Below are 13,579 nucleotides of genomic sequence, written 5' to 3' on the forward strand. Positions count from 1 at the left end.
AGTATGAATCTTAATTTTTTTGATGTCATTCTTTCACCTGACCTGGTAGGAATCCCAACAATTAAGCAGTACTTGAGGATGGATTGCACTAGTGTCCTACATGTGGTGTCCTTTGCAGATAACTGACACTACCCTAAAACTCTCCCAATAATCTGAAGCCCACCATTCGCCTTCCCTACTACTGTCCTTAAATGCTAGTTTTTCATATCACTTTGCTTTGTTACACCTAGAAATTTAATCAACAAGACTGTGTCACGCAGCACACAACTAATATGTAATCCAACATTACAGGATTGCTTTTCCTACTCATAAGCATTAGCTTTTTTGCCACTCATCGCACCAAATAGAAATTCTGTCTAAGTCATCCTGTATCCTTCTACAGTCACTCAGAAGCAATATTTTCCTGTGGTCACAGATAGTTGCTCACCCAACCCATCCGGTCATTTTCTAAAGATAGTGAACAAGAGTGGCTGTATCACACTTCTATGGGGCACTCCTGATGATACCCTGGTCTTTGATAAACACTTTCCATAAAGGCTAACATATTGGGTTCTATTATTTATGCAGTCTTTGAGCTAATCACATACCTGGGAACCTATTCTGTATGCTTAGACCTTTGTTAATAGTTTGCAGTGGGGCACTGTGTCAACTACTTACTGGAAATCTAGGAATATGGAATTGGCCTGTTGTCCTTCATCCATGGTTCACAGGATATTGTGCGAGAAACAGGCAAACTGAGTTTTGCATGTGATGCTTTCTAAATCCATGCTGATTTGTGGACAGATTGTGTGTGTCAAGGAAATTTATAATATTCAAACTTAGAGTATGCTTAAGATTTCTCCAACAAACTGATGTCAAGAATATGGGTCTGTAATTTTGAGGATCCATTCTTTTACCCCTCTTATATACATGCATCACCTATGTTTCTTTCCACTCACTTGATACTTGATAACTTGCATTGTGTAACAGATTCATGATCAATGGAAGCTAAGTAAGGTGCCAAGGCTGCACAGTACTATCTGTGAAACCTAACTGCAATTCCATCTGGACAACTAATTTGTCTCCAGCTCATTCAGTTGTTTCTCAGTGCTCGGGATGCCATTTCTATGTCCTCCAGATGGGAGTCAGTCTGATAGTCGAATGATGGTATGTCTGTACAATCCTCCTGCATGAATAATTTTTCAAATAAGAAATTTAAAACTTCAGCTTTCATTTTGCTGTCTTCTACTGGTTGACTAGTAGCTGGATACAAATATTCACCCTGCACCTAGTGATTTTATGTAGGACCAGAATTCTCTCGGAAATACCCTTTGTTAAGGTATGCAATAGAGGTTACAGTACACCTCACAAATCAATCATTTTAGATACACATAAATTTCTACTAACTTTTGCCTGTAGACATTTCCACAGTGTTGTTTGTCCCGTGAGTGCAACAATCTATGCTTCCTCAGCATTTTCCAAATTTTATTGCCACCGGTGTGGCCGAGCGGTTCTAGGCACTTCAGTCTGGAAACGCGCGACTGCTACGGTCGCATGTTCGAATCCTCCCTCGGGCGTGGATGTGTGTGATGTCCTTAGGTTAGTTAGGTTTAAGTAGTTCTAAGTTCTAGGGGACTGATGACCTCAGATGTTAAGTCCCATAGTGCTCAGAGCCATTTGAGCCAAATTTTATTACTGGACCTAGTTAAACCATACTGTGTATCTCCCATCCTCATACACTTGCTAGGCACATACTTCTCCAGAGTGTGATTTATAATCAGTTTAATCTACATCCAAAATTCCTCTATGCCCATCATATTGGAACTAAATATTGCCCACTCATTGTTTAAGTAGATTGCTAACATCTGCTTATCTGCGCCTTCCAGCATAAATACTCATCTACTCTTCTTGATGGATTTAGTATCTTTAGTAATCATTGTTGCTATGATGAGATCATGATCACTAATTGTTGAATCCTGCCTATTCATCAAATATGGGGTACCCAGGAAACCTGCTTTCTCGGACCACTAGACAACAATTCAAGCAAATCAGATTGAAGGGTTTTATTAGAAAATGAATCAATGACAATAACACAGAAGTGTCACAAGCAAAGAGTGATATGCACATAAGAAATATCTTCAATATATACAATTCCTACGTCACTTGTCTTGAAGTGCCTAATCTTGATGCTGATGTACAAGTGGGTTGCAACCAGTCGGCACGGCACGTATGTCCTCTTTGTGTAGAGGCCGCTGCAGTCTCGTCGTCGTCCTGGAGAGGGATCGGTAAGCGTGCAATTGGCTGATGTCTTCTCCACAGCCCGCTCTGCTCTCTTGTTTCTGACTGGCATGCCGGCACCTGACTTTACACCGGAAAACTAATCCCTATCTCTACATTGACACTGTCAGTAAGGTCAGTGTCTGTTTACAGTTACAAGGTCTTAAATATTTCCACTGTGTGTGACTTGAACTAGCTGCTCAAGACAGTTTTCAGAAAATTGTGTTCAGGGCTACTTCACAAGACTGACCATACCACGTGCAGTGACTCCCTAAATATAATAATCTATATTCATTATGTTTAAGTCACCTCTAACTAACACCGTACGATCAGGGTATTGTCATGCTACTGGAGATAGATTTTCTTTGAAAGATTCTATAGCTGTCAGGGCAAAATTGGGTGGCCAGTAAAAACATTCAATGATTAACTTGAGTTAATCAGTGGCCTGTTACTCATGTTCAGATAACTTCACAGTTAGGTTCAACTTAATCCTCAAGAGACAATATTTCTGTTGACTGCAATGAACATTCCCTCTTCTACAGTGTCAGCTCTCGGTTCTGAGAATAATTTGTGTATGGCAACTTTCCTGGAGTGCAGTTAAATCAGAATCTTTGTTATGAATACTTCACAATTTACTGTCGCAAGTGCGACAGCCAAAGTGCCTGTACTCTGAATGCATTCCGATTTCACTCACTACATATTGATTGGTGAACACTGACCAGTGGACCTCAGACTATTGCCTAGTCTAAAAGAAACCCTTGGGCATTCCACAAATATTCTGCTACCCAGGAAGCTGCTTCCTATCATCTCCCTTGACAGAAAAATTAAAAAATGCAGTGAAAGAAAGCCCAATTATTGTGTATAAGTATCATATACTGCTGAGAATATACTTTTCAGCCAGACCACTGTGACCACCTACCTAACAGCCAGTATGCCCACCTTTGGCACGCATAACTGTGGCGCTGCATCATGGCATACAAGAAATAAGGCCTTTGTGGGTCAAGGCGATAAATGCATGGCTGTCAGAAAAGTGGAAATATAATAAAATCAAACTAATAACGCATATTAGGCTTCCATGATTACGTGACTGTATTTTAATTCACTTGATAGCTCCCGGTCACAGAAATCCATTTTGTTTTCGTTTGACATGAGAGCAGTAAACGACGAGGAAACAGCAAAATCACTAAATGTAAATATGGGTCACGTGGACACTACACACTTCCCCACTATAACTCAAAAAGCTTTATGTTAGAAAATAGTTTCACATTTCATTCATACGCTCCAGTTTCTAGAGTATGAGATCGAAAAGTAGTAGTTCGAGATTTTTATATAAATTTGGAATCTTCATATTCTTCCCTAATTTGTGTGGTGTCCCCATTTCTTCTCCTTCCTCTCTCTAACAAACAATCTTGTCATGACTAATTCTGGAACTATTCCAGCCTTTGTCAAAACTAATTCGCCAGTTAACTGCACTAACCCTATCAGAATCACTGGTTTCGTTATACTTTATTATTCTCCAGTTACGAATTGTTATGTTCGTAGAAACCATTTTCCGCGCTACTTCCAGAATAGAACTTAAGCGGCTGCTAGACGCGGACTGTACAACTGGCCCTTACTAGTGTAGTGATCTGGTCAGAAAATTTCTGAAAAAATTTCATTTTCCTGGATACACTGAGAAGATAATACATAATCTTTCTTACCTGTTATTCCTGTTAGTCATTGATTTCCACTCTGGTAGTCTGAAACTATGGATTTCCCTAGTATTATAACAACGATGATCATTCACAAACCCAATCAACAACATAATCAGACAGTGATTGGCGTTCATTTGCTCGGCTTTACTCTGCCCCAATTATATAGCCTGGTCCCCTTTTGCCTGCAGGAAAGTTTATTTCTAGATGCGACGAGGATTCCCCTGACAGAGACATCACATACACTATGCACGCATTCACAAATCAACTTATGATTTTTTTATTTTTTTATTTTTTTTATTATTGGACCAAACTGCAAATGTCATCGGTCCCTAGGCTTACACACTACTTAATTTAACTTCAACTAACTTACGCTAAGGACAACACATACACCCATGCCCGAGGGAGGATTAGAACCTCCGACAGGGGTAGCCGGGTGAACCGTGACAAGTCGGCCTAGACTGCACGGGTACCCCGCGCAGCTTATGATTCATTCAGAAATCAACTTACAGATTGAGTTCAAAAACCAACAGGGATGCACATCAAAATTATATGACTAATTGATAGACCAATGTGTGCTGGATGCTAGGTGCTTTGTGAAACCAAGTTTTTTTTCTGCTCAAGAATATGAATTTGGCGCACCCCCCACCCACCCTCATATAACCGGGCCCGCTGTGCATGTGTGAATCTGGCAGCTCGGGCCCGGCAGTAAAATTTTTCCCGGTTGCATCTAGTTGCTTGCTGCGACTGCTTACACAGCCAACAGCAACATTTCTGTAGCCAGAAACGTGAGAATGTACTACTCATACGCCACTCAACTGCGCATGTGCATGAGCCCACTCGTAACTGCTAAAACGAATCTAATGTAAACAGTTGTTATGAAGCATTGCAGTCTTCCTAAAGCCTTTTGACACATTTTGCTTTTGGCAAACGCTTGTATGAGCACTGTGTTTTGTTGTTGTATATGGCACATTTCCTTTGCAATTTATGTTTTATTTTCGTTTCTGTTCTCCTTCACATTTTATTGTTGCAGTATTATTCTGCAGTAGCGGGATACAGTTATATCCTTTGTTAGAGTATCGATTCTTAGCAGTCAAAATTACAAAATTTGATTGAAAACCAAAACAACGACAAATTCCTGGAATTCTAAAAAAAAAAAAAAAAAAAAATTCTACAAAGATCCCGGGATTTTCCCAGTTTTCTCCCAGATGAAAAAATTCCCAGGTTTTTCCCAAATCTCCCAGTTGTCCCGGGCCGTATACACCCTGTTTTTTCTTTTTTTTAATAACTCATTCTCCTTTTCTTGTTACAGGGAAGTTCTTGTAGAATGTAAATACTTTTACATTACAGGATATGACACACCAAAAAGCAGAAGCACAGATTTGTTGATAGGCACACACAAAAAGAAAGAAAACTTACTATCTTTCTGAGTTACTTTTTTATGAGTTAGAGTAACACACACACACACACACACACACACACACACACCTATCCCACCTATTCCGCACCATGCGCACATGCTTGGTGCCAGCTAGTGTGTGTGTGTGTGTGTGTGTGTGTGTGTGTGTGTGTGTGTGTGTGTGTGTGTTTACTCTAGCTCATAAAATGTCAACTCCAAAAACTAGCAAGTTTTCTTTTGTCACATTTTTAGTTCTAATTGTGAGTTTATTTCCTATTTTCTTGAACCCCTCTCTTCATCTCTCGTAGAACTTTGTTTTTCTGCTCTTCAGCTGAAGTACTCAGACTCCAAAATCCCAACATTAAATCTTGATTTTGCATTTTCTTTCTCTTCAGTTTGATGTGGATCTGTATTTGTCTGTTTTGCTTGACCTCCATTCCATCATCTTCCTACATACGCATATACTTATTCATTTTCTGCACATGAGCCACCAAATGGAAACAAAAACTTCAGAAACTAATGATTCATTAATTATTTCCGAGTACTTCTGTCAGTTATACTTAAATAATTTGGCTATGTGGGCCTATTTTTATTCACATCCAAGACTGTCATCATTTTATTTTCTTATTTTCAATATAATGTAACAACAATTTTGTTTAAATTTAATTTTCAAGTTTCTGTAATAGTAACAATGTATATCCCACCACTATTAGCCACTGAATTCAATGAAACTATCAAAAGTTTTTTTCTAGCAAATATCTTTAAAGTTTCTATCTTTTTCTCTGCCTCCTCTGTTTCTGCATTTTCTGCACTTCCCATATCCTCTTGCATTGCTGGCTGCATGCCACAACTACACAAGCTGCATGCCACAACCACACAAAACTAGGGACTTTAAAAGCTAAAAACACAGTCGTATTTGATTATTCAGTGTATATAGCTAACAGTCCTGGAAAACACTCTTCAAAGCTATTAGAAGTGATACACATTTAAGTACCCTTATTAGATGTGACAAACATTTAAATACCCACTTTCACTGGATTTAATAGTATAAAACACAAGATGTGTAGCCAAACAGCATAACCATATAAGAATCGAATGTGTGGCAGCAATAATACTACAACAATTTAATTAATTTTAAGGGAATAGAATTCACTAAGCTGTGGACATGCAATACTCCATAAAGATGTGAAACAGAAGCTACACAGTCAAAATTAAGTATTATACAAATATTTCACCTGCTGGACCAAATTAACAGTCTGAAGATACCTTATCACATACCTTAATATATGCTTTTCTGAACTCTGACAAACAAGTTTCAGAGCAGAATTCTTTCTTAGCATGTTGAGTGGGAAGTATATACTTCAACGGGAGCTTATTTTCATTACACCACGTACATGAGGTTCTGGGTTTCGGAGGTCGTCCAGGACCTGTGAAAAGATCAATGCTTCATACAGTGGTTAAAAATATATATATGACATTATAAATACTGTCAGAACAATGGTGCACAAGTTTCTTTTAATTTGTAGATTGAGGTAATGCCACATCAGTACATTAGGAGAATGATTCAGCATTAACTTCAGCTGTCACACTACAAGCTCACATTATAAGTTCAACAATGAGTGTAAGTTCTGGAATCATATAAAGAGGCGCTGAGATGCAAAAATGCCAAAAATATCCAAGCAATCATCAGAACAGCTCCAAAATGAATGCCATCCTATGACATCAACACTTTCCTGCCTGTCAGAAGGCAGCCAAAGTCCTAATGTTCAGGAAGCCATGGGAAGACCAATTCCTCCCAAAAATTACTGACCCATAAGCTTGCCAAGCTCATTCCAACATGCATGAACTGCCTGCAGGTAATGCAGAACAAAGGGCTACATATCATAAGCACTCCTCCACGATACACATGCATACCATGGATCTTCACAATGAATACCGCCTCGAAACAGTCTCATAGGTGTTAAAAAAAACTCGTCATACAACTACATGGAAACTCAAGATACTTAAACAACCCCTGCATCCTGTATCTGGGAAACTGTAGCCACAACCATAGGTGGAAGCACAACTGTCCAAAGACACTCCTTAGTAGGAACACACAACCACCTGTGGAAAGCTAATGAACACAAATAATGCAAATAACGACGAACCCCTGCATCACAGAAAGCTGACTGGCAGATGAATCACAAATCTGCTCAACCTGCCACAGAAGGAAGCCAAATTTTGCATGCTAAACCCAAACAGAACTCACATAACCCCCTACAATGTGTAATTGATTCTGTGGCCAGTCAACCACTGATACGAAGACTATGACTTTTACAGGTACACAGATGCTGCAGCTGGCCCAGGAGACAGTGTCGGTGCCCAGCCCAGCAGTACCTCATGTTGATTCTGACTGATACTCTTATGACAAACCTAAGCTATGACACTGGTGCCAAACACTGCACAATACCCAATCACTAATCAACATGATCTGTCACAGATAGCAAGAAAATCCACTACTGCTCTTTCTACTTGGCCAGACTGTTGCAGAGGTTTTTTCCTCCCTTGGCGCTTGCCTTGGCACTTTTTTTCACCCTTTGCCCTTAAACCCACTACTCTTCATCACTTTTCGTCCACCTCTATCATCTCAATGGGCCCCTGTTAGTGGGTAATTTTACCCAGACAAACAGACATCATCATGGCCCTACATCCTGTGAACTCGTCGATTCGCAACAAACAATATGGAGGTGACAGTAAATCTCTTTAGATGGTCACCATGTCAGTGTGGGTGTGGAGGTGCTGCCCCTTAGAGAGAGAAGAGTTTTGAAACAACAGAGTGCTCTTTCTAGCCTAGTGTCTTTTGCTAACTACTTAACAGCATTCAATTTTTCGACTCTGCTGTACCTTGCTTACTGCAATGAAATATCATCAGTGTTCTACACTGGCTTCTCACCCAGTAGTAATAATTGTGTAAATGTAAGTCTATATTTCATCAAATTATAAATTCTCGAACAAATAAATTATAAAAAATCAAATGTGGTTTACAATAAATTAAGATTTCATTCAACCCATCAACAATGTTTTTGTGTGAAAAAATAATTGAAAATTTGTGTTGGAAGGAGAATTCTAACTTGTATTTCCTCCATCATGTGAGTTGATTTACCATTAGGCTATTCAAGCCTACCGCCATGACTCAAAATTTCATTCTCACTGATTTGTCTCTTATTCCTTCCGAACATACATATTGTTCTCCACTCAACTATTGGTATTATTTTTGACTCATTTGCACAGCAGATCTGAACTCACCTAAAAGAAAATTTGTCATCCATTTATTTTATACCTAACACTGAGCGTACACAATCTACTATCTCACAGCATTTTTTCTTGAACATCCTACACGGCCATGTGAAGCAATATTTGCAAGACACATTCTACTGTGGCCTCTTACAGATTATGTATGTCCTCCACAGCAAGGCATAAAAGGGTTACTAGAAACATATTCAACTTACCATTGTTTTAAGCAAATCTGCTTCCAACAAGATTTACTAAAAACAAATATTCAACTTACTGCTGTTTTAAGTAAATCTGCTTTCAACAATGCCTGTGTAACAACACATTATGCAGGTGTATTAGGTACAAATAAAAATTCCAGTTTAACTTTAGAGGGTGGTCCACATGCTGCTCTTGTTCACCGTATAGCACAGATGTTGGCAACGATTGTGCTTGCCAAGTTTGTGACAGCTAATTGGAGCACAGTATGCAGTAGCTGATGACGAGCTTTAGCAAGAAAATACCAATTACTTACAATATATTTTCACTTACTGCTTTAGAGGAATACTGACATTTGAATATAGTAGTGTTGGTGGCCTGATGGTATGAATTACTTGTCTTGTATGGAAGGACCTTTACTCATTTTCTACTTTTGCTGCATATTGGCGTCCATTTCATCAATGTATATAGGAGTTTGGCAATTTTTATGTTGGAGCACTTATACTGATCTGACTAATTTACAGAAATTTTTGTTCTGTGACAGGCTGATCTGAAGTACGGACCTTCTCAAGGTGTGCTTGCATGCCTCAACGATAAAAATAATGTAGGTGTAACTACAATGGAGGTGTATCTGTGGAGAGGCCAAACAAAGATGATTTTCCTGAACAGGGGCAGCACCCTTTTCAGTAGTTGCAGGGGCAACAGCCTGGTCTATTGACTAATCTGGCCTTTGAAAATCAGCCACATGGTCTTGCTGTGCTGGGGCTGTGAATGACAAAACAAGGGAAACTAAAGCCATTACTTTTCCTGTGGACACACAGCTTTACTGTATGGTTAAATGATGATGGCATCCTCCTGGGTAAAATATTCCGAGCGGGGACTACTCAGGAAACCGTCTTCATTAAGAAAAACAAGACTGGAATTCCACACACTGGAGCATGGATTGCTAGATCTCTTAATAAGGTAGGTAGGTTAGAAAATTTAAAAAATGGGGGGAGGGTCATAGGTTAAATGAGGATATGATTAGAATAATTACAGCACACAGAGAATCATTCAAACAATCATTCTTCCCATGCTCTATATGTGAATGGAATGGGAAGAAACCCTAATAAATGGTACAATGGGAGGTTCCCTCTACTATGCACTTCACAGTGGTTTGTAGAGTATAGATATAGATAAAGATATAGATGTCATGCATGAGTTCTACTACTGAGTAAGGAAACAGGAATGTGGGTCAGCTACTCTGAATAGCATACTGAAAACATTATCATATCCAAGATAGACTCTCAGCTAATAACCATCACAATACTCCAGATTTAGGTGCCTAATAGCTCCACAGATGATGGGCAGACTTAAAGAATTTATGATACGATAAAAAAAAATAGATAAAAAATTAAAAAATAAAAGTATTCAGTCAGTTAAGGGAGAGGAAAATTCAATTGCGATGAAGGACTAGATTTCAATAGTAGCAAAAGGAAGAGGAGAAAAAATAATAGGACAATCTGGGCTGGGAAAAAGGAACGAGAGAAAGCCACCTAGTAGAATTTTACCCACACCATAATGTAATCAGTGTTAACACTTTGTTTAAGAATCATGAAAGATGGTTGTACATGTGGAAAAGACCTGGAGACACTGGAGGTTTCACATTGTTTATATAATGGTAAGACAGGCATTTTGGAACCAGATTTTAAACTGTAAGACATTTTCAAGAGCAGATGTGGACTATGGACGTAATTTATTGGTTATGGAATGTAAACTAAAATCAAATAAATTGCAAAAAGCTAAAAAAGTAAGGAGTTGGGACCTGGATAAGTTGAAGAATCAGATTTTGTTGGGAGTTTTGAACAGAGCATTAGGCAACAACTGACTGAAAAAGAGGAAAGGTTCACAGCACAAGACAAATGGGTAGCTTTAAGAGGCAAAGTAGTGAAGACAGCATAGGATCAACTAGGTAGAAACACAAGGCCTAGTATAAATCACTGCATATCACAGGTGATACCGAATTTAACTGATGAAAAGAGAAAATATAAAAATGCGGCAAATGAAGCACTTGAAAGGGAATACATATAACTAAAAACTGAGGTTGATAAAAGGTACACAAGAATGGTTCAAGGGTAAACTGAAGTCTATAGAAGCATGTACAACTAGGGTAAAGACAGATACCATCCATAGGAAAATTATAAAGGTCTTTAGAGAAAAGAGAAGCATTGTATGAATTATGAATATCAAGACCTCAGATGAAAAGTGCTAAGCAAAGCTGAAAGATGGAAGGACTATGTGGAGAGCCTGAACATGGGAAATGAATTTGAAGGCAATATTATGGAAAGGGAGGAGGAAGCAGAAAAAGATTAGCTGGAAAATATGATACTAATAGCAGAATTTGACAGATCACTGAAAAACCTGTGTTGAAATGAGGCCCCTGGAGTAAACAGCATCCCCTCAAAACTACTGATTTCCTTGGAAACGTCAGAAATGACAAAGCTATTCCACCTGGTGTGCAAGATGTATGAGACAGGTGAAATAATCTCCGACTTCAAGCAGAATGTAGTAATCCTGATTCCAAGGAAGTAGGTGATGAGATGGGTGAATAATACTGATCTATGAGTTTAATAAGTCATGGTGCAAAATACTAACATGAATTATTAACCGAAGAATGGAAAAACTGGTAGAAGCAGACCTCAGCGAATATCAGTTTGGGTCCTGGAGAAATGTATGAGCACGGAAGTCAATACTGACCCTACAACTTGTCTTACAAGACAGGTCAAAGGAATGCAAACTTATTCTTGTAGCATTTTTAGACTTAGATAAAGCTTTTGATAACATTACTGGACTACACTCTTTGAAATTCTGGAGGTAGCAAGGACAAGATACACGGGGCAAAAGGTTTTATGCAACTTTTACGGAAACCAGATAGCAGTTATAAGAGTCAGAGGACATGGAAGGGAAGCACTAGTTGAGGAGGGACTGAGACAGAATTATAGCTTAACCCCAACATTATTGAATCTGTACATTAAGCAAGCGGTAAAAGAAACCAAAGAAAAATTTGGAAAAGGAATTAACATTCTTGGAGAAGAAATTTAAAAAATGAGGTTTGCCAATAACATTGTTATTCTATCAAAGACAGAAAGGAGTTGAAATAGCACTTGAATGAAAGAAACAGTATCTTGAAAGGAGGATATATGACGAACATCAACAAAAGCAAAACAAGGGTAATGGAATGTAGTTGAATTAAATCAGGCAAAGCTGGTGGAATTAAGATTAGGAAATGACGCACTAAAAGTAGTAGATGAGTTTTGCTATTTGGGCAGTAAAATAACCAATAATGGCTGAAAAACAAGGATTATGAAATGCATACTGACAAGCATAAAAAAAGTTTTTGGGAAGAAGAGAAATTTGTTAACATAGAATATATATTTACGTTTTAGGAAGTCTTTTCTGATGGTATTTGTCTGGAATTGTAGCCTTGTATGAAGTGAAATGTAGGCAATACACAGTTCAGACAAGAAGAGAATAGAAGCTTTTGAAATGCAGTACTACAGAAGAATGCTTAAGATTAGATAGGTACTGCATAACTACTGCGAAAGTACACAATAGAACTGGGTAGTACAGAAATTTGTGTGATAGCTTTAATGAAGGAAGGCATCGCTTGATAGGCGCATTCTGAGACACAGAGGAATCATCAGTTTAGTATTGGAGGGAAGTGTGAGGGGTAAAAATTTTAGGCTACAGTAGATCAAGAGACGACTACAGTAAACTGGTTCAAATGGATGTAAGGTACAGTTTTTTTGATGAAATATTACTAATGATTTAGTCTGAAATGCAGATTATTGGTGGTGATGACTGACTACTACGAATAACTCATTTTGTGAGGGCAACCCTTCCTTCATTTTCTGTATCTGCTGCATCTTGACACTTCTATTATCACTATATAAATAAAGTCAGTCACTTTTATGTTGAAGCAGTTATTATTAGAGCTCTCTAAGTTAGAGAAATTTTCATTGTGCAATGGCAGGCTGATATGGGATTTTGGTAGTGGTGACAGACACTTACTAATTATTCGCATGGGCTGGATGTCGTTTCCTCATTTTCTGCTACTGCAGCACCTGATGTTTCTATCAATTGATACATATAACATCATTCATGGCAAAATAATATTAAAGAATTTGTTCGATATACAGAACATAGGTGGCACAGTTGACAAAATGACTTATAGCATTGCCTTGTAGCATTGGCCTGAAGTACAGGTTATGTTAGAAGCTGATAATTTGTTTGTAAGTTGGTGAAGCCAACAATTGTGTACACAAAATGTCAGTTGAGGTGACAGAAGGATCTGTAGAGTAGCCCGAGATCTTGGTAGGGTTGGAAGCTGACAATTTTGTCATGAACCGTCAACCTAATAAAAAATTTGAGTAAAAGTATTTATATTTTTACATGTATAAACTTGTAATTTTCTGAGGTAACTTTCTCAGTCTTTAAACACCTTAGAAATCTACAATAATTGTTAATTCTTGTAAACAGGTAGTGAGAAATATCAAAACAAATGGAGTCAGCCTGAAATGGCAGCTTTTTTTTTCAGTGAACAATATGATTTCCCTCCAATGTGTTTTCAGCTGTGGTGAGCTAACAACTTTGTTTCGGTTACCTTGTCTTTACAGATTACAAGGGCAACATAGTGAAGTGGTGCATATCGCACAGATTAATAGCTAGAAATGAAATGTACCAAGTATGGTTAAGCTATGAGCCTTATTACAAATAAGAAAGGTAC

General features: G+C 38.3%; 1 protein-coding gene across 2 annotated transcripts in view; it reads right to left on the bottom strand.

Annotated features, from left to right (window-relative positions):
• The window catches only part of LOC126248555 (polycomb protein Scm), a 197,114-nt gene that overhangs the window by 149,365 nt on the left and 34,170 nt on the right, over positions 1 to 13,579 (bottom strand). For both annotated transcript variants that reach the window (XM_049949639.1, XM_049949638.1), the window contains exon 3: positions 6,625 to 6,773. In XM_049949639.1, coding sequence (XP_049805596.1) covers positions 6,625 to 6,773 — 149 coding nt within the window. The remainder of the gene's footprint in view (positions 1 to 6,624; positions 6,774 to 13,579) is intronic.

The sequence above is a fragment of the Schistocerca nitens genome, chromosome 3, assembly GCF_023898315.1.
Source record: "Schistocerca nitens isolate TAMUIC-IGC-003100 chromosome 3, iqSchNite1.1, whole genome shotgun sequence".
NCBI lineage: Eukaryota > Metazoa > Arthropoda > Insecta > Orthoptera > Acrididae > Schistocerca > Schistocerca nitens.